The following is a 19,806-nucleotide window of genomic DNA, read 5'->3' as shown; positions in this document are numbered from 1 at the left end:
GGCGACATCAAAGAGCCCTGGCAAAACTGAAATGAATGGGTATCAGAGGGCAAATTCCCTGGTGTGTGGAGTCACACCTGACACATCGGAAGATGGTTGTGGTTGTTGGGGGGTCAGTCATCTCAGCTCCAGGACATCTCTGCAGGAGTTCCAAGGCCCAACCATCTTCAGCTGCTTCATCAATGACCTTCCCTCCATCGTAAGGTCAGAAGTGGGGATGTTTACTGATGAATACACAATGTTCAGCACATTGGCAATTGCTCAGGTATTGAAGCAGTCCATGGTCAAATGCAAAGAAAAACCCCTATTTTATTTTTTCATGGGACATGAGTATTGCTGGTTGGTTCAGCATTTGTTCCCATTCTTATCTATTGTTGAACCAAATGAGTTGCCAGTTCATATCAGAGGCAGTCACAAGTTAACGACGTTCCTGTCGGTCTGGAGTTACACGTAGGCCAGAGGAGATTTTACAATGGACGGCAGTTTCATGGTCACTTCAGACTCAGTTTCAACTGCAGAATTTATCAGTTCCAGTCAAATTTTACCAGGTGTCTTTGAAGTCACAGCATTGCCCTGCTGATCTGGATTCCTGATGAACTACTGTCTCCCTCACACGACATCCAGAATCAGAATGACAAGTGGATCGTTACATTTGAGCTAGACAAGTATCAAGCAATCACCGTCTTCAACAAGAGAGAATAGAAACCTTGTCCCTTGATGTGCAATGACATTACCATCAATGAATCCTCCACTATCGTGGACCATAAACTAACTTGGACTACCCACATAAAGTTAAAAATCACACGACACTGCGTTATAGTCCAACAGGTTTATTTGAAACTACTGCATCAAGATGAAGGACCCACATTCCTAAAGCTTGTTCTTGTGGAATTTGTTGACTATAACTAATGATATATCAGCAATATATATTCTATTACCTGTGGCCCAGCTGATAATATGGATAAACTTATCTCTGCACTCTATAAACACAATAATACAGTGAGCATTTTCTGACTTTATGCACATCAATGTTTAATTTCAGACTGCTCTGTCTCGGAGCCCCTATGTCTTTGTTTATCCACACCCTTCAGCATCTTTCAGTTGAGTGTATATTTTGGTCTTTTGCTTGTTTTCCAACTACAGTGTATGATTTTATAGTTGCCCATATGAAAATGCATCTTACCATTCTGATCATTTCTAAAACTATTGTGGATTTTATGAAGAAATGTTATGGCTGTAATTGAGGTATCCATATTGTTTAAAGCATACTTAGAATATTTTTAGTCAGTTTTATGTATTACTTATACTTGCAAATGAAGTTTTAATTTTTAAGTCCCAATATAATAGACGATAACCAATGACCTTCCCTCCATCATAAGGTCAGAAGTGGAGATGTTCACCAATGATTGCGCAATGTTCAGCAAAAAAAATCACAACTCCTCAGATACTGAAGCAGTCCATGAAAAAAAAAACCCCATTATTTTTTCATGGGACATGAGCATTGCTGGCTGGTTCAGCATTTGTCCCCATTCTTAACTACTCTTGAACCAAGTGATTTGCCAGTTCTTTCAAATAAACCTGTTGGACTATAACCTGGTGTTCTGTGATTTTTAACTTTGTCCACCCCAGTCCCAACGCCGGCACCTCCACATTATTCCAACATAAACACGGTGGCTACAAGAGCAGGTCAGAGGCTAGGAATCCTGCAGCGAGTAACCCACTTCCTGACTCCCCAAAGCCTGTCTACCGTCTACAAGGCACAAGTCAGGAGTGTGATAGAATATTCCCACTTGCCTGGATGGGGGCAGCCCCAACAACACTCAAGAAACCTGACACCATCCAGGACAAAGCAGCCCATCTGGCCCCGCATGCACCACCTGCAACATTCTCTCTCTTCATAGAAGAAGGCCATTCGGTCCCTCGATTCTCTTCAATCAGATCATGGCTAATCTGTTTATTCTTCAAATTCAATGTAGCTGCGCCCTGGTTCCCTGCCTAATAACCATCAACCAATCTCCTTACACCTGCTCCCCCCCCCATACCCTGACCCACCTATACCTCCAGGAACTGAACCCCTCTCCATCCTCCAGAACTGAAATACCCCCTCTCCCCCGGCTAGGACCAGGCACCATCATTGGACCTGACCCTTCACACTCCATCCTCAGGATTCACATCCTCCATGGGACTGGGCCCTACATCCTTCTCACCCCCAATTGGACCTCATATCGCCCACCTAACCTGAGCTACCAAAAAACTCTATCACTTACCTGATCCATTGCCACTTTGCACTGGAACCCTATCCATATAACATAGAACATGACAGCGCAGTACAGGCCCTTCGGCCCTCGATGTTGCCCCAACCTGTGGAACCAATCTGAAGCCCATCTTTCCTACACTATTCCATTCTCGCCCATATGCCTATCCAATGACCATTTAAAGTTGGTGAGTCCACTACTGTTGCAGGCAGTGCGTTCCACACTCCTACTACTCTCTGTGTAAAGAAACTACCTCTGACATCTGTCCTATATCTATCACCCCTCAATTTAAAGCTATGTCCCCTCATGCTAACCATCACCATCTGAGGAAAAAGACTCTCCCTGTCCACCCTATCTAACCCTCTGATTATCTTATATGTCTCAATTAAGTCACCTCTCAACCTTCTCTCTAACGAAAACATCCTCAAGTCCCTCAGCCTTTCTTCATAAGACCTTCCCTCCATACCAGGCAATATCTGAGTAAATCTCCGCTGAACTCTTTCCAAAGCTTCCACATCCTTCCTGTAATGAGGTGACCAGAACTGCACGCAATTCTCCAAGTGTGGCACTCATACCCATTTCTATCCAGCACCTTAGATTAGATTACTTACAGTGTGGAAACAGGCCCTTCGGCCCAGCAAGTCCACACCGACCCGCCGAAGTGTACCTACCCAGACCCATTCCCCTTCACCTAACACTACGGGCAATTTAGCGTGGCCAATTCACCTGACCTGCACATCTTTGGACTGTGGGAGGAAACCGGAGCACCCGGAGGAAACCCACGCAGACACGGGGAGAACGTGCAAACTCCACGCAGTCAGTCGCCTGAGGCGGGAATTGAACCCGGGTCTCAGGCGCTGTGAGGCAGCAGTGCTAACCACTGTGCCACCGTGCCGCTTACTTACCTGCTTAAAGAAAAACTCCTCTCGAGACAAACAACTGCAGATGCTGGAATCCAAAGTAGACAGGCTGGGAGAACACAGCAAGCCAGGCAGCACCAGGAGGTGGAGAAGTTGACGTTTCAGGGAGTGGTGAGGTGGGGATAGGTGAAGACAGGTAAAGGGAACGACCTGGTTGGTCAGTGGGAGGAATGAATCCGGTTGGTGGCAGGGAACAGGGCAGGGAGGGGGAGGGGCTGGGAAGGGAGTCGGGGAATGGGAAGGGAGGTTATTTGAAATTGCAGAGCTCAATGTTGAGTCCTCCGGACTGCAGGGTGCCCAGGCAGAAGGTAAGGTGTTGTTCCTCCAATAGGCGCTATGGTTTGTTTTGGCAATGGAGGAGGCCAAGGATAGCCATGTCAGAAAGGGAGTGGTTGGGGGAAATTGAAAAACAAACTGCTGGCAGCCTAACCTTCTGTACTGCTGGAGCTGTCTGTGGTACTGAACATTTATACCACTGGTCGCTGTGAGAAAGGAGGGAGAGTGTTTACCTTCCCCCAACTACCTTGCCGCAATTAAAGTGCAGGTCCTTTTTTCTGAAGAATTCCTGATGGGAATTCTTCCTTTATGTAGTAAAGAATTGGGGTAGTAAGTTGCCTGTGATTGTCAGTGCTCAGAGGATCCAGCCTGAATAACCTGCAGAAGGGTATAAAACAGGACAGGGCGTTGGACACCGTACCTGGAGTACAGCGTGCAGTTTTGATCTCCTTCAGGAATTCTTTCCACACATGGCAGACGATTCAGAGCTGGGCGATGAAGCTCATCCCTGGGAGAAAGGCTTTCAATATGAGGTAAGATTGAACAGATTCACCTTTAATCATTCCAGGTTAAAAGATGTGCAAGGACCTGAGGGAACTTGTAGGGTGTAAGATGAGAAGGTGCTCCCCTTGAGTGGCACGGTGCCTCAGTGGTTAGCACTGCTGCCTCACAGCGCCAGGGACCTGGGTTCGATTCCCACCTTGGGTAACTGTCTGTCTGGAGTTTGCACATTCACCCCTCTGTCTGCGTGAGTTTCCTCCCATAATTCAAATATATGCAGGTTGGGTGGATTGGCCATGGAAATTGTCCAGGGATGTGAGGCTAGGTGGGTTAGTCATGGATCACAGGGATGGGATGAGGCTGGGAGAGCTGCTCTTCGGAGGGTTGGTGTGGACCCGATGGACCAAATGACCTGCTTCATGGACAGGTTGGACCAAAGGGTCGGTTTCCATGCTGTAGAGATTCAGTGCGGCATTACTGTCTCACCACACCAGGGACTTGGGTTCGATTCCTGCCTCGGCTGTCTGACTGTGTGGAGTTTGCACATTCTCCCCTGTGTCTGTGTGAGCTTCCTCCCATAATCCAAAGATGTGCAGGCCAAGTGAATTGACTGTGCTAAATTGCCCATAGTGTTCAAGGTAAATGTAGGGGAATGGGTCGGTGTGGACTTGTTGGGCCCAAGGGCCTGTCCATACTCTAGGTAACCTAATCTAATCTAAAACAAGACTACACAGTTTCAGAAGAAGCGACTTTCCATTTGAGATGGAATGAGGAGGGCTTTCCATCTGAGAGGGTTATTCAGCTTTGGAAATCCCTCGCCCTGAGAGTAGTGCAAATGGTCATTGAATATATCCAACCCTTCTTTAGACAAAGTTCAAATCAACAAGGGAGGAGGAGTTAGGGGAGGGGAAGGGGGCTGCCCAGAAGGAAGAGCGGGGCTGAGGCCACAATTGGATGAGTCACGAACGTAACAAATGGTGCCGGAGGGGCTGAATGGCCTTCTTCTAGCCCTGTTTCTTAATCATAGAATTCCCTACAGTGTGGAACCAGGCCCTTTGGCCCAACAAGTCAACACCTACCCAAGCCCATTCCCCATTAGTCTACATTTACCTGTGACTAATGCACCTACTGCACATCCCTGAACACTATGGGACAATTTAGCATGGCCAATCCACCTAACCTGCGCATCTTTGGACTGTAGGAGGAAACCCACACAGACACGGGGAGAATGTGCAAACTCCCCGCGGACAGTCTCCCGAGGCGGGAATCGAACCTGGGTCCCTGGTGCAGTGAGGCAGCAGTGCTAACCACTGAGACACCGTGCCGCCCCCAGGAACTTCAAGATTTTGCATTTCAGCTCCCTTGACCCAAAGTATGATCAACAGAAATGAAAAAACTTCAGGAAAGTTACCTCGACTCTTAAGAGGTCATCTGATGGGATTTCCTCAATCTTCTGCTCTGCCTGGTCCACCAGTTTGGTGCTGAGCTCCACCAGGACTCGGCCACGGTAGGCCATCGCCTCACTCTGAGGACAGAAGACAATGAGCTGAAATCACACCCTGTCTCTACATCGCCCTGCAGCACCCTGCTTCAAACCCTAGGAGTACATTGGCGCTGTCTAGCTTCGCAACACCATCATCACTGCCCATCTGAAAGCGACGAAGGGAGAGTGATACGTAACAGAGGGGGGGAAGGTGTTGAGGAAGTGGGAGAAAGGAGGGATTGAAGGGAGGAAGGAGAGATGGGAGCTAAGGCAGACAACGGAAGGGCAAGAGAGAAAGTGGAAGTGGGAAGGAGAGAAAAGCAAGCACAGTGGAAGAAAAGAAGGAATGTGGATGGAAGGGATGGGAAGAGAAAGAGAGTAAGAAAGAGGCGAAAGAAAGAAACGTGGGAAGGAACGCACTTCCAAACTGTCATCACTGCTGTGGTGTAGACCGATATACGTCACCCTATACATCACCCCATCACTTCCAGCACAGCCCAGCTTTCACAAAGACATCTCCCTTATCGGAGGAAATTCCTTGAATGGCTCCTTCACATTCTACACCTCCATCCTCTATCTCCCTCCCCGCTACGACACCTCCCCCACCCCATTACAATCAGACCTGCCTTCCCATCTTACCAATATGATGACAGTATCTCTTGATCTTCCTAAACTCTGGAGTATCATTTTCATTCAGCTCTCCTTCCTCCACCTCCCCATATCCTCACTGGGTTGACATCGAACCATCTCCTACCCCTACATACTGAGGGATGTTTTGAAATGAGCAAACAGGCAGCTAGAGGGGGGGCTCCACCTGCACTGACACCTTGGCTCCTGGTTCAACAACACCTCGATCTTAACACTCCCCTGCACCTCAGTTTATAAAGCTCTCTATGTCCTTGTTACATGGACAAATGTCCCTCAGCTCTCTAAGCTCCTGCACCCCCTCAAGCTCCAAGATACTTGCACTGTTCCAATCCCACCCATATCCTTGAATTTTCCAATGCTGACTGGTCTCCAAGCTCTGGAATTCCTTTCCTAATCCTCTGAGCCTCTGCGCTGCACTCAAATCGAATCATAGAGTCATAGAGATGTGCAGCATGGACAAATTCCCCTTTGGTCCAACTCATCCATGCCAACCCGATATCCTAACCTACTCTAGTCCCATTTGCCAGCACTTGGCCCATATCCCTCTAAACCCTTCCTATTCATATACCCATCCAGATGCCTTTTAAATGTTGCACTTGTACCAGCCTCCCCCACATCCTCTGGCAGCTCAATCCATACACGTACCACCCTCTGCATGAAAAAGTTGCCCCAATCTTTCCCTTCTCACCCTAAATCTATGCCCTCTACTTCTGGACTCCCCCACCCTGGGGAAAATACCTTGTCTCATTACTCTGACCATGCCCCTCATGATTTTATAGACTTCTACAAGATCACCCCTCAGTCTCTGATGCTCTGGGGAAAACAGCCCCAGACTATTCAGCCTCTCCCTGTAGTTCAGCCCCTGGCAACATCCTTGTAAGCCTTTCCTGAACCTTTTCAGGTTTGCTCCTTACACCTGACCTTTGTTGCGAATCATTTGGCCACCAGACACCTTCCCTGGCTCAATATTAGAATCGGTCCGATAAAGAATCTGGGATACACTCTGGGATGTTTCCAGTCAGATATTAAACCCTTGTCCATCTGAAGGGACACTAAAAGATCTCCCGGCACTGTTTGTAAGAAGAGCAGGGGAACCCTGTCTCATTGTCCGGCCAATATCTAACCCTCGATCATACTAACAGAACAGGTTCTCTGGTTCTTATTGCATTGCTCTTTTCGGGAGCTTGCTGTGCATAAATTGGCTGCCCACTGCTATGTGAGATCTTGAGGATGTGACATAAGTGGAATAACCCGATGTCCTTGTTTGCTATAACTTGCCTGTACTGTTCGCAACACAAGTTTTCACTGTACTTAGGTCGTGTCACTACAATAAATCAAATTCGACAACTAGTGTTACTTATGATTATTTGAACCTTAGCATCACAATGTTAAAAGGAAACTGCTATTGGAAATCGAGTTTCTACTCCAGCCTGACCCTTTGACGTTACTCTCTGGGAACTGTGAGTGAGTCTCCGTGCTCTGTACCTTTCCCAGGTTCATGTCAACGTACGGATCGGGAAAGCCGGTGAACTCTCTGGGACTGCCGTACAGGTTCATAAAGCAGGGTCCAAAGGACGGGAGGTATCCCAGGCCGTCATCCACTGTTAGCGATCCGGGAAGGAAAGAACAGAGAGGTTCACAGGGAAACATTACTCAGGTTACAAACTCCACAACTGCTCCGCCCAATCCCAATTTACCACCCACTCACCCAGTCCCAACTCTGACCCAGGCAATTCCATTCTGCCCCGTCCAATCCCAATTCCATTCCCAATCCCAATTCACACCCCTTACCCAGTCCCAATTCTCGCCCAGGAAATTCCATTCTGCCCCACCCAATCCTGATTCCATCCACAATCCAAATTCACACCCCACTGGCCCAAACACCACCCCAATCCAGAATAATCTCAGAATAAAGGTGCGCCTATTTAAGAATGAAATCAGGAGGTACCTCTTCTCTCAGAGGGTTGTGAATCTTTGGAACTCCTTGCCACAGAGAGAGCTACTGGGGCAGGGTCCTTGTCTGTATACTGAAGGCTGAGAGAGATTCCTGACCAGCCGAGGATTTAGGGGTTATGGGGAAAGGGCAGGAAAGTGGACGTGAGGAATGTTGGATCAGCCATGATCCCACCGAATGGGGTAGGATGGGCCATGAAGCCTGCTCCTGTCCCTATTTCGATGATCTAATGGCCAACTCAATCCCAGCAACTAACACCAACCAGCAGACCGATGGAAGGAAGTGACGGCAGTGCTGTCAAGCAGGGGGCCACAGCGACGCAATGAAAAGCAAACTACAGCTGATGATGTGAGAGAGTCACATTAAACCTGAAACGTTACCTCTATTTCTCTCTCCACAAACACTGCCAATTTTCTCCAGCATTTTCCATTCCCACAGCATTAACCTGTCACTCAGTTTGGATTTGTCTACGGTCACTAGGCCTCAGACTTCATTCCAGCCTTGGTCCAAGCAAAGATAAAATGGCACAATGGAGAGGTAAAGTGAAGATTCCCTTTCTTGTTGAGGTGGGCATGTGTTTAATGGGGGGGGGGGCAGGAACGGGGGGGTGTAGGCATTATTAGTAAGGTCAGTATGTGTTATCCATCCCTAATTGCCCCCAAACTGAGCGTCTTGCTTGCCAATTGCAGCACGTTGCTATGAGTCTGGAGTCACATGTAGGCCTGGCCAGGTAAGGACGGCAGATTTCCTTCCCTAAAGCACTGTTATGAACCACACATTGGTTTGTACAACAATTGATGATAGGCCGTCTTCACAAAGGCTAGCTTTGTCCTGCAGAGCCATTAAGTTAATTTCTTAAAAATCGATCAAATTCCAGTTGCGGAGTTTGACTTAATTTAGCACCGAGGAACTCTGAGAGAATCGGAGTAATTTGAAATTGATGGGAGGAGGTGGGGAACACTCTCAGCTGGTCGGAGTCATACTTGGCACACAGGAAGGTGGCTGTGGTTGTTGGAGGTCAGTCATCTCAGCTCCAGGTCAACTCTGCAGTTGTCCTTGGAGTAGTGTCCTAGGCCCAACCATCTTCAGCTGCTTCATCAATGACTTTCCCTCCATCGTAAGGTCAGAAGTGGAGCTGTTCACTGGCATTCGTGTACTTTGAAACTCCATTTGCCAGACCCACTTTGAGTCCTCTTGGCCCAGCATGGATTTCCAGTCTCAAGGTGATTCCAGCCTTGTTAACCCTCAGGTGAAGCCTGGCACAGTCTAGAGTCAAGACCCAACACGGACTGGAGGCTAGGTACCAAAATGGGACTGGGTTGGAAGGCCATTGTCCTGAACATTTTTATTCTCCATTTTATAAATTATTCCTAAAATCTGCAATGCTGGATTTTTTTTTCTTTTTCTACTTTTCTAAGAAGTGTAACTGAAGAAGCTTTACCTAGGGACCTTTGTACATTCTAATTTTAAATCCATTTACAGCTCCTCAGTCTAGATACCTCTTTCTGAAATCCCATCATTGAAACCCTAACCAGCAACAGCACAGAAGTCATCACTGTCTGGACATTGAACTGTCCCGGGCTGGTATTCCACAGCGAGTAACTCACCTCCTGACTCCCCAAAGCCTGTCCACCATCTACAAGGCACAAGTCAGACAGAATACTCCCCACTTGCCTGGACGGATGGGTACGGCTCCAACAACACTCAAGAAGTGCAATCAATTCAACAGATCTTCCAAAGACCCAGTGCAGGCATGATGGACTGAATGGCCTCGTTCTGTACTGCATCTTTTGAAGTGACTTCTCGATCCCAACACCTGAGGGGACAGTTTCTGGTTGTAAGTTTGCTCGCTGAGCTGGAAGGTTTGTTTTCAGACATTTCATCACTATGACAGATAACATCATCAGGGAGCCTCCGGTGAAGCGCTGGTGTTCTGTCCCACACTCTATTTATCTGTCTTGGTCTGATTCTTTTTCTCAGAGGTTGGTAAATGGGGTCCAAATTGATGTGTTTGTTGATGGAGTTCCAGTTTGAAGGCCAGGCCTTTACGAATTCTCGTGCGTGTCTCTGTTTAGCCTGTCCCTGGATGGATGTATTGTCCCAGTCAAATTGGTGTCCCTCATCATCTGTGTGTATGGATACCAGTGATAGTGGGTCATGTCTTTTGGTGGCTAGTTTGCGGTTGTGTATCATGGTGGCTAGTTTCCTGCCCGTCTGTCCGATGTAATGTTTGTTGCAGTCCTTGCAGGGTATTTTGTATATGACATTTGTTTTGCTGGTTGTTGGTGCAGGGTCGTTTAGGCTCATCAGGAGCTGCTTCAGTGTGGTGGTAGGTTTGTGGGCTACCATGATGCCAAGGGGCCGGAATACTCTGGTCGTCATCTCCGAGATGTCTTTAACGTATGGGAGTGTGGAACAGTCTCTCAGCGCCTAGCCTTTCAAATCCCTCTATCAATTTCGAGACCTCGATGAGGACACTACTTGTCCAAGTGATTACTGCTTTATACAAATAAAATCTGTACTAAACTATCGAATGGAGGACCACATAGGCCGTGTGGACCAGTGGGAGGAACAATGCTATTGTAGGTTCTGGCATGTTCATAGTGCTGCTGCTGCTCCTATTTGTAGTTACTCCTGGACCAGAGGTCAGGGTCTGTCACACACCCCCGCCCCCGTAGCTCATCTGAAACCATTCTCTGCCACCCTTCATCCAAATATCATAGAATCCCTCCAGTGCAGGTGGGGTGGCCATTCAGCCCATTGAGTCCAGACCAACCCTCCAAGGAGCATCCCACTAGCCCCACATTCACCATAATGCAAACTATTGGGTGTTTTAGCACGGCCAATCCACCTAACCTGCACATCTTTGGATTGTGGGACCGGAGTGCCCAAAGGAAACCTTCACGCACAAGGGCAGAATGTGCAAACTCCACACAGTCACCCAAGGCTGGAATCGAACCTAGGTCCCTGGCGCTATGAGGCAGCAGTGCTAACCACTGAGCCACCGTGCCCTCCCGGGATGACTCCTCTTTCTGCTGCCCTTCACTTTGCCATCCAGGAGAGATCTTCATAACTTCTCAGCTCTGATCGAAAAGCCGAAACACTGACATTCTCTTTCCTGGATGTTCTTTCTGCTCTTATACCATCAAGTTTCTTTTCATTGGTCTTCACCTGGAATATACATCAGCATCGAGTTTCTTCCATGTTAATTTATTGTCGACGTTCCTGAGATATACAGGAATGTGGATAGAAAGCTGCAAATTATGAGCTGTCTCCTTTTGATTAACACTTCATTCATGTTTTAAAATTACTTCTGGTAACCTCCAACTTCCTTCAAACACTTCCAATGGTCATGTTATCAGGGTTTACCATCCCGGTGATGGGTTCAAATCCACCCCCACCTCCTCCTCCCCCCCCCCCCCCCCCCCCCCCCCCCCCCCCCAGTTTGAAATGTGAAGCTGGAGAAAGAAACATTTTCTGGAACAAGCAGTAAGGACCTGATTGTTGTTGAAAGCCAATTGTTTCAGCAAACTCCTTTTTGAGAAGGAAACCTGTCATCTGGGGACATGGGCGAGACTCTCGGTTGGTTTGTTGCCTCCTGGGTGCCAGAGTCCGAGACGTCTCGGACCGTGTCTTCAGAATCCTTAAGGGGGAGGGTGTGCAGCCAGAAGTCGTGGTGCACGTTGGCACTAACAACATAGGGTGGGGAGGTCATTCAGGAGCTCAGGGAGTTAGGCTGGAAGCTAAAAGCTAGGACGGACAGACGCCATCTCTGGGTTGTTGCCGGTGCCACGTGACAGTGAGGCAAGGAATAGGGAGAGAGTGCAGTTGAACACGTGGCTGCAAGGCTGGTGTAGGAGGGAGGGCTTCAGGTATTTGGACAATTGGACTGCATTATGGGGAAGGTGGGACCTGTACAAGCAGGACGGGTTGCACCTGAACCACCAACATCATTCCCACCAACATTCCCAATACCAACATCGTTCCCAACACCAACATCATTCCCAACACCAACACCATTCCCACCAACATTCCCAACACCAAAATCATTCCCAACACCAACACTATTCCCAACACCAACATCATTCCCACCAACATTCCCAATACCAACATCGTTCCCAACACCAACATCATTCCCAACACCAACACCATTCCCACCAACATTCCCAACACCAAAATCATTCCCAACACCAACACTATTCCCAACACCAACATCATTCCCACCAACATTCCCAATACCAACATCGTTCCCAACACCAACATCATTCCCAACACCAACACCATTCCCACCAACATTCCCAACACCAAAATCATTCCCAACACCAACACTATTCCCAACACCAACATCATTCCCACCAACATTCCCAATACCAACATCGTTCCCAACACCAACATCATTCCCAACACCAACACCATTCCCACCAACATTCCCAACACCAAAATCATTCCCAACACCAACACTATTCCCAACACCAACATCATTCCCACCAACATTCCCAATACCAACATCGTTCCCAACACCAACATCATTCCCAACACCAACACCATTCCCACCAACATTCCCAACACCAAAATCATTCCCAACACCAACACTATTCCCAACACCAACATCATTCCCACCAACATTCCCAATACCAACATCGTTCCCAACACCAACATCATTCCCAACACCAACACCATTCCCACCAACATTCCCAACACCAAAATCATTCCCAACACCAACACTATTCCCAACACCAACATCATTCCCACCAACATTCCCAATACCAACATCGTTCCCAACACCAACATCATTCCCAACACCAACACCATTCCCACCAACATTCCCAACACCAAAATCATTCCCAACACCAACACTATTCCCAACACCAACATCATTCCCACCAACATTCCCAATACCAACATCGTTCCCAACACCAACATCATTCCCAACACCAACACCATTCCCACCAACATTCCCAACACCAAAATCATTCCCAACACCAACACTATTCCCAACACCAACATCATTCCCACCAACATTCCCAATACCAACATCGTTCCCAACACCAACATCATTCCCAACACCAACACCATTCCCACCAACATTCCCAACACCAAAATCATTCCCAACACCAACACTATTCCCAACACCAACATCATTCCCACCAACATTCCCAATACCAACATCGTTCCCAACACCAACATCATTCCCAACACCAACACCATTCCCACCAACATTCCCAACACCAAAATCATTCCCAACACCAACACTATTCCCAACACCAACATCATTCCCACCAACATTCCCAATACCAACATCGTTCCCAACACCAACATCATTCCCAACACCAACACCATTCCCACCAACATTCCCAACACCAAAATCATTCCCAACACCAACACTATTCCCAACACCAACATCATTCCCACCAACATTCCCAATACCAACATCGTTCCCAACACCAACATCATTCCCAACACCAACACCATTCCCACCAACATTCCCAACACCAAAATCATTCCCAACACCAACACTATTCCCAACACCAACATCATTCCCACCAACATTCCCAATACCAACATCGTTCCCAACACCAACATCATTCCCAACACCAACACCATTCCCACCAACATTCCCAACACCAAAATCATTCCCAACACCAACACTATTCCCAACACCAACATCATTCCCACCAACATTCCCAATACCAACATCGTTCCCAACACCAACATCATTCCCAACACCAACACCATTCCCACCAACATTCCCAACACCAAAATCATTCCCAACACCAACACTATTCCCAACACCAACATCATTCCCACCAACATTCCCAATACCAACATCGTTCCCAACACCAACATCATTCCCAACACCAACACCATTCCCACCAACATTCCCAACACCAAAATCATTCCCAACACCAACACTATTCCCAACACCAACATCATTCCCACCAACATTCCCAATACCAACATCGTTCCCAACACCAACATCATTCCCAACACCAACACCATTCCCACCAACATTCCCAACACCAAAATCATTCCCAACACCAACACTATTCCCAACACCAACATCATTCCCACCAACATTCCCAATACCAACATCGTTCCCAACACCAACATCATTCCCAACACCAACACCATTCCCACCAACATTCCCAACACCAAAATCATTCCCAACACCAACACTATTCCCAACACCAACATCATTCCCACCAACATTCCCAATACCAACATCGTTCCCAACACCAACATCATTCCCAACACCAACACCATTCCCACCAACATTCCCAACACCAAAATCATTCCCAACACCAACACTATTCCCAACACCAACATCATTCCCACCAACATTCCCAATACCAACATCGTTCCCAACACCAACATCATTCCCAACACCAACACCATTCCCACCAACATTCCCAACACCAAAATCATTCCCAACACCAACACTATTCCCAACACCAACATCATTCCCACCAACATTCCCAATACCAACATCGTTCCCAACACCAACATCATTCCCAACACCAACACCATTCCCACCAACATTCCCAACACCAAAATCATTCCCAACACCAACACTATTCCCAACACCAACATCATTCCCACCAACATTCCCAATACCAACATCGTTCCCAACACCAACATCATTCCCAACACCAACACCATTCCCACCAACATTCCCAACACCAAAATCATTCCCAACACCAACACTATTCCCAACACCAACATCATTCCCACCAACATTCCCAATACCAACATCGTTCCCAACACCAACATCATTCCCAACACCAACACCATTCCCACCAACATTCCCAACACCAAAATCATTCCCAACACCAACACTATTCCCAACACCAACATCATTCCCACCAACATTCCCAATACCAACATCGTTCCCAACACCAACATCATTCCCAACACCAACACCATTCCCACCAACATTCCCAACACCAAAATCATTCCCAACACCAACACTATTCCCAACACCAACATCATTCCCACCAACATTCCCAATACCAACATCGTTCCCAACACCAACATCATTCCCAACACCAACACCATTCCCACCAACATTCCCAACACCAAAATCATTCCCAACACCAACACTATTCCCAACACCAACATCATTCCCACCAACATTCCCAATACCAACATCGTTCCCAACACCAACATCATTCCCAACACCAACACCATTCCCACCAACATTCCCAACACCAAAATCATTCCCAACACCAACACTATTCCCAACACCAACATCATTCCCACCAACATTCCCAATACCAACATCGTTCCCAACACCAACATCATTCCCAACACCAACACCATTCCCACCAACATTCCCAACACCAAAATCATTCCCAACACCAACACTATTCCCAACACCAACATCATTCCCACCAACATTCCCAATACCAACATCGTTCCCAACACCAACATCATTCCCAACACCAACACCATTCCCACCAACATTCCCAACACCAAAATCATTCCCAACACCAACACTATTCCCAACACCAACATCATTCCCACCAACATTCCCAATACCAACATCGTTCCCAACACCAACATCATTCCCAACACCAACACCATTCCCACCAACATTCCCAACACCAAAATCATTCCCAACACCAACACTATTCCCAACACCAACATCATTCCCACCAACATTCCCAATACCAACATCGTTCCCAACACCAACATCATTCCCAACACCAACACCATTCCCACCAACATTCCCAACACCAAAATCATTCCCAACACCAACACTATTCCCAACACCAACATCATTCCCACCAACATTCCCAATACCAACATCGTTCCCAACACCAACATCATTCCCAACACCAACACCATTCCCACCAACATTCCCAACACCAAAATCATTCCCAACACCAACACTATTCCCAACACCAACATCATTCCCACCAACATTCCCAATACCAACATCGTTCCCAACACCAACATCATTCCCAACACCAACACCATTCCCACCAACATTCCCAACACCAAAATCATTCCCAACACCAACACTATTCCCAACACCAACATCATTCCCACCAACATTCCCAATACCAACATCGTTCCCAACACCAACATCATTCCCAACACCAACACCATTCCCACCAACATTCCCAACACCAAAATCATTCCCAACACCAACACTATTCCCAACACCAACATCATTCCCACCAACATTCCCAATACCAACAATGTTTCCAACACCAACATCGTTCCCAGCACCAATACCATTGCCAACACTACCAGCACCAATACCAATTCCTCAAGTTCATGCAGCCAGAAAGACAGAGATTGTACCCATAATATCAATCACATTGGAGCATCTCTATCAATACAGAGATGGAAGGTGGGCAGGATGATTTTCATCAAAACTAATCAACGGATTTTGCGCTAAAGAGTCATCAGTGTTGAGAGTGGGAAAATGGAACATGGATTGCGATGATCCACTTTTGCTCTCTTCATCAACTAATTCCATCTGTTTACAGAGAAGGATGTCCTGTTTAGTTGTAAGGGAGGCCACTGGAGCAAAGTAATTGCTGCTGAGAGAGACAATGAAGGATAGGGTACTGTTGGCCCTGAGCTCAGTCAAAAACCTCGATGGGTGGGATTGGGTTTGTCCTTGCGAGAGTTACACAATTATGTTTGCTTATTGCATCCCATTACTGTAGCTATTGAAACAACATTGTGCCAAATCCCCATTTCTTATTCAATGGGAAACACCCAAGGGCAATCTCAGCAAGAACTATTTGTTTGCCTGGAGCTCTCCATGGCCATCGAAGGTAAACGTCTGGAAGAAGATGTTGATGGGGTGAAGTGAGGTGCGTTGAAAGAGGCCAGTGTGGAGCAGAGGTCACTGCAGTGATCAGAGGGACCAACTCTTCTGTTTCTGAGCTTGAAATTCAATGCACTTTTCCATTTTCTCATTCCCAAAGCCACCCACTGACCCCATGGAAGAATTCATATATACAAGAGACCTTTGGGAATTTTATTTATTGTTGATTATGGGTACACAAGAGGCCGCGTGCACACGTGCAGCTGAAAAGCAGGATAGGGCATTCAGTAAGAACGGAATGTACAACAGGCCACAGCAAATGTCTGAAGGCCAAATCTGGTTAGTCAAACCTTAAAGCCTTTCAATATAATAAATCCATCAGCCAACAGATGCCATTAGTGCATTTTCTGGGGAGTGGGGACGAAATCCCTGTGCATGAGCAAATGCAAGGGGAGGGGGGGGATCTTATATCTCCAATATGGCGGCTGTGATGGAGCACCTCACCACTTACAGGAGCCGCAGTTTGGTTCACATTTTATACTGATAAACTCTTTAAAACTCTTCAGGCAATTTCCTATGGGAAGAACTTAAGGTGAGGGGTTGTGTTTAAGATGGAACCAGACCTTAAATCTGGCCCAAACACCCCCTGCTCGCTCTTTGGCCTCACCCTGCAGGCAGGTAGTGGGGATTGGAGGTTATTCATCAGATATTCACTGGGGGAAGCTATCTGCTGTCCAATCTGCCTGACTCCCCTATTCTGATTGGCTGAATGGGCAGCACATGCAACAGGTAGCTAGTCCGGTACTTCTAGCCGAAGTTAAATTTCACCCCTTAATCTGGTTTGCGAGATGAGAGAAATTATCATTTCGAGGAATAGTGATCTTAATAAGGCACAATCATCACCTTCACTGAGTTCCTGAGTCCAACCTCTGCACCTGCAATGTTAAGGTGCAGCAGGAACCTTTCAATGGCCCAATAAAACCATTTCCAGGTCAGTTTCTGATTAAGGACTGGCAAATTCCAGGAGGTTGCAGATCCTGCAAGAGGCTAGACAATTTGGGTGAAGCCATTTGATGCCCACACTCGTTTCCTCCTCTGATTACGCTGGCAGTGCTATCACTTGGGATTCCCAACCTTTCCCTCCCATTCCCAAGTCAGGTGCCTCCACATGACTGGGGTGGCACGTAAATTGTAGAAAGGTCATAGGCCGGTCAGGAACTCAGGGAGGGAGAGAGAAGCATCTGTTGGATTTGGGAGTCAGAGCCCACAGAGTGCCATGCAACCAGGGTGCAATGCAACAGAAAATAAAACCACAAGCAGACTTTGACTGTAAGGCCAGCCACACCCCACTGTCATTCACAGCAAATCAACAAGAAGCAATGAAAAACAAAAAAGGAAACCCAGAAACAACATCATTGAATGTAAAAACAATCATTCAATTAAACCTACAGCCGCTGATGGGTTCAAACTCCATTGAGCAAATCTCTGAAGCACAAAGATATGGAAAAGAAATAGAAACAGTTAGCCCGTCTAGGGTTAGGCAACACACTACAGAGGATAAGAGAGAGAGAGCGAGAGAGAGAGAAAGAGAGACAAGGAGAGAGAGTGTGAGAGAGAGAACAGAGAGAGGTGAGAGAGAGAGCACAGAGACAGGGGAGAGATAGAGAGAGAGAGAAAACAGAGACGGGGAGAGAGAGAACAGAGACAGGGGAGAGATAGAGAGAGAGAGAGAGAGAGAACAGAGACAGGGAGAGAGAGATAGATAGAGAGAGAGAGATAGATAAAGAGAACTGAGAGAGGAAGGATAAACAACTTTGGAGGGAGTGCAGTGTAGATTTAACCAAGATATCTGGGTTAAATTGAGAGGAGAGATGACAGAAACTAGAGTCGTGTTTTCTGGAATTCAGAGGTTTCAGAACTGGGTTCATAATTCTCCAAGACATTAGGGGAAGTCAATTCAGTAAAAGAGAAATCAGATAGTTTTGAGTAGTTGGAAATCTCGATTTCTTTTAGGTAGTATAAGGCGTGTCAGGGGCCAGTGAGATTTGAACCCAGACCTTGTGGACTAGAGGTATTCTGGTTGGGAATCTGAGAAAACTCTAAAACCAGACATTTCCGGAATGAAACGAACAAAATAATCCTCTACACACTAAAATTGGTCAAAGCTTGGAATTCTGGTCTACAACTGGCAATTGATATCAGATCAAGTGTTAATTTTAAATTTACTGTAAGTCTCTCAGTCTGTCCCTCTCAGGGAGAAATCTGTAAACTGACTGGTGTCTTTTAGACCCCCACTTTCTCTCTTTTGGAGAGCTATCTGTACACTGTCTGGCCTCTCTGAGATCCCCCCTGTCTCTCAGCAAGATATCTGGACACTGACTGGTGTCTATCAGTCCCCTCTCACTCTTGGTGAGATATCTGGACATTGCTGTTTCTCAGTCCCTCTCTCTCTCTCTCATGATGATTGTTGTAAACTGATTAGAAATGCGTTTATGTGATAAATATTGATCCCTCAGAGAGAGCAAACTCCCCTGTTCTTGTGTGACTGTTGGGAAATGGGATTTAGTATAGAGTCATGGAGGCTTAGAGATGTACAGCACGGAAACAAGTCCTTCAATCCAACTCATCCATGCCGACCAAATATCCCAATTCATATCCAGCCCCACCTGCCAGCACCCAGCACAGATTCCTCCAAACTCTTCCTATTCATATATCCATCAAGATGCCTTTTAAATGTTGCAATTGTACCAGCCTCCACCACTTCCTCTGGCAGCTCATGCCATACACGTACCACCCTCTGCATAAAAACATTGTCCCTTCGGTCTCTTTTATACCTTTCCCCTCTCACCCTAAACCTATGCCCTCTAGTTCTGGACTCTCCCACCCCAGGGAAAAGACTTTGTCTATTTATCCTATCCATGCCCCTCATGATTTTATAAGCCTCTATAAGTTCACCCCTCAGCCTCCGACGTTCCAGGGAAAAC

General features: G+C 46.9%; 1 protein-coding gene across 1 annotated transcript in view; it reads right to left on the bottom strand.

Annotated features, from left to right (window-relative positions):
* Positions 1-19,806, bottom strand: part of LOC122554658 (dysferlin-like) — a 283,205-nt gene that overhangs the window by 249,077 nt on the left and 14,322 nt on the right. The window contains exons 3-5 of the mRNA XM_043700348.1: positions 18,272-18,307; positions 7,569-7,684; positions 5,364-5,477 (exon numbers count right to left, since the gene is read on the bottom strand). Coding sequence (XP_043556283.1) covers positions 5,364-5,477; positions 7,569-7,684; positions 18,272-18,307 — 266 coding nt within the window. The remainder of the gene's footprint in view (positions 1-5,363; positions 5,478-7,568; positions 7,685-18,271; positions 18,308-19,806) is intronic.

Source organism: Chiloscyllium plagiosum, chromosome 1, assembly GCF_004010195.1.
Source record: "Chiloscyllium plagiosum isolate BGI_BamShark_2017 chromosome 1, ASM401019v2, whole genome shotgun sequence".
NCBI classification, from domain to species: Eukaryota; Metazoa; Chordata; class Chondrichthyes; order Orectolobiformes; family Hemiscylliidae; genus Chiloscyllium; species Chiloscyllium plagiosum.
The sequence above is the reverse complement of the archived record's forward strand: the minus strand, read 5'-3'. Positions and strand labels throughout refer to the sequence as shown.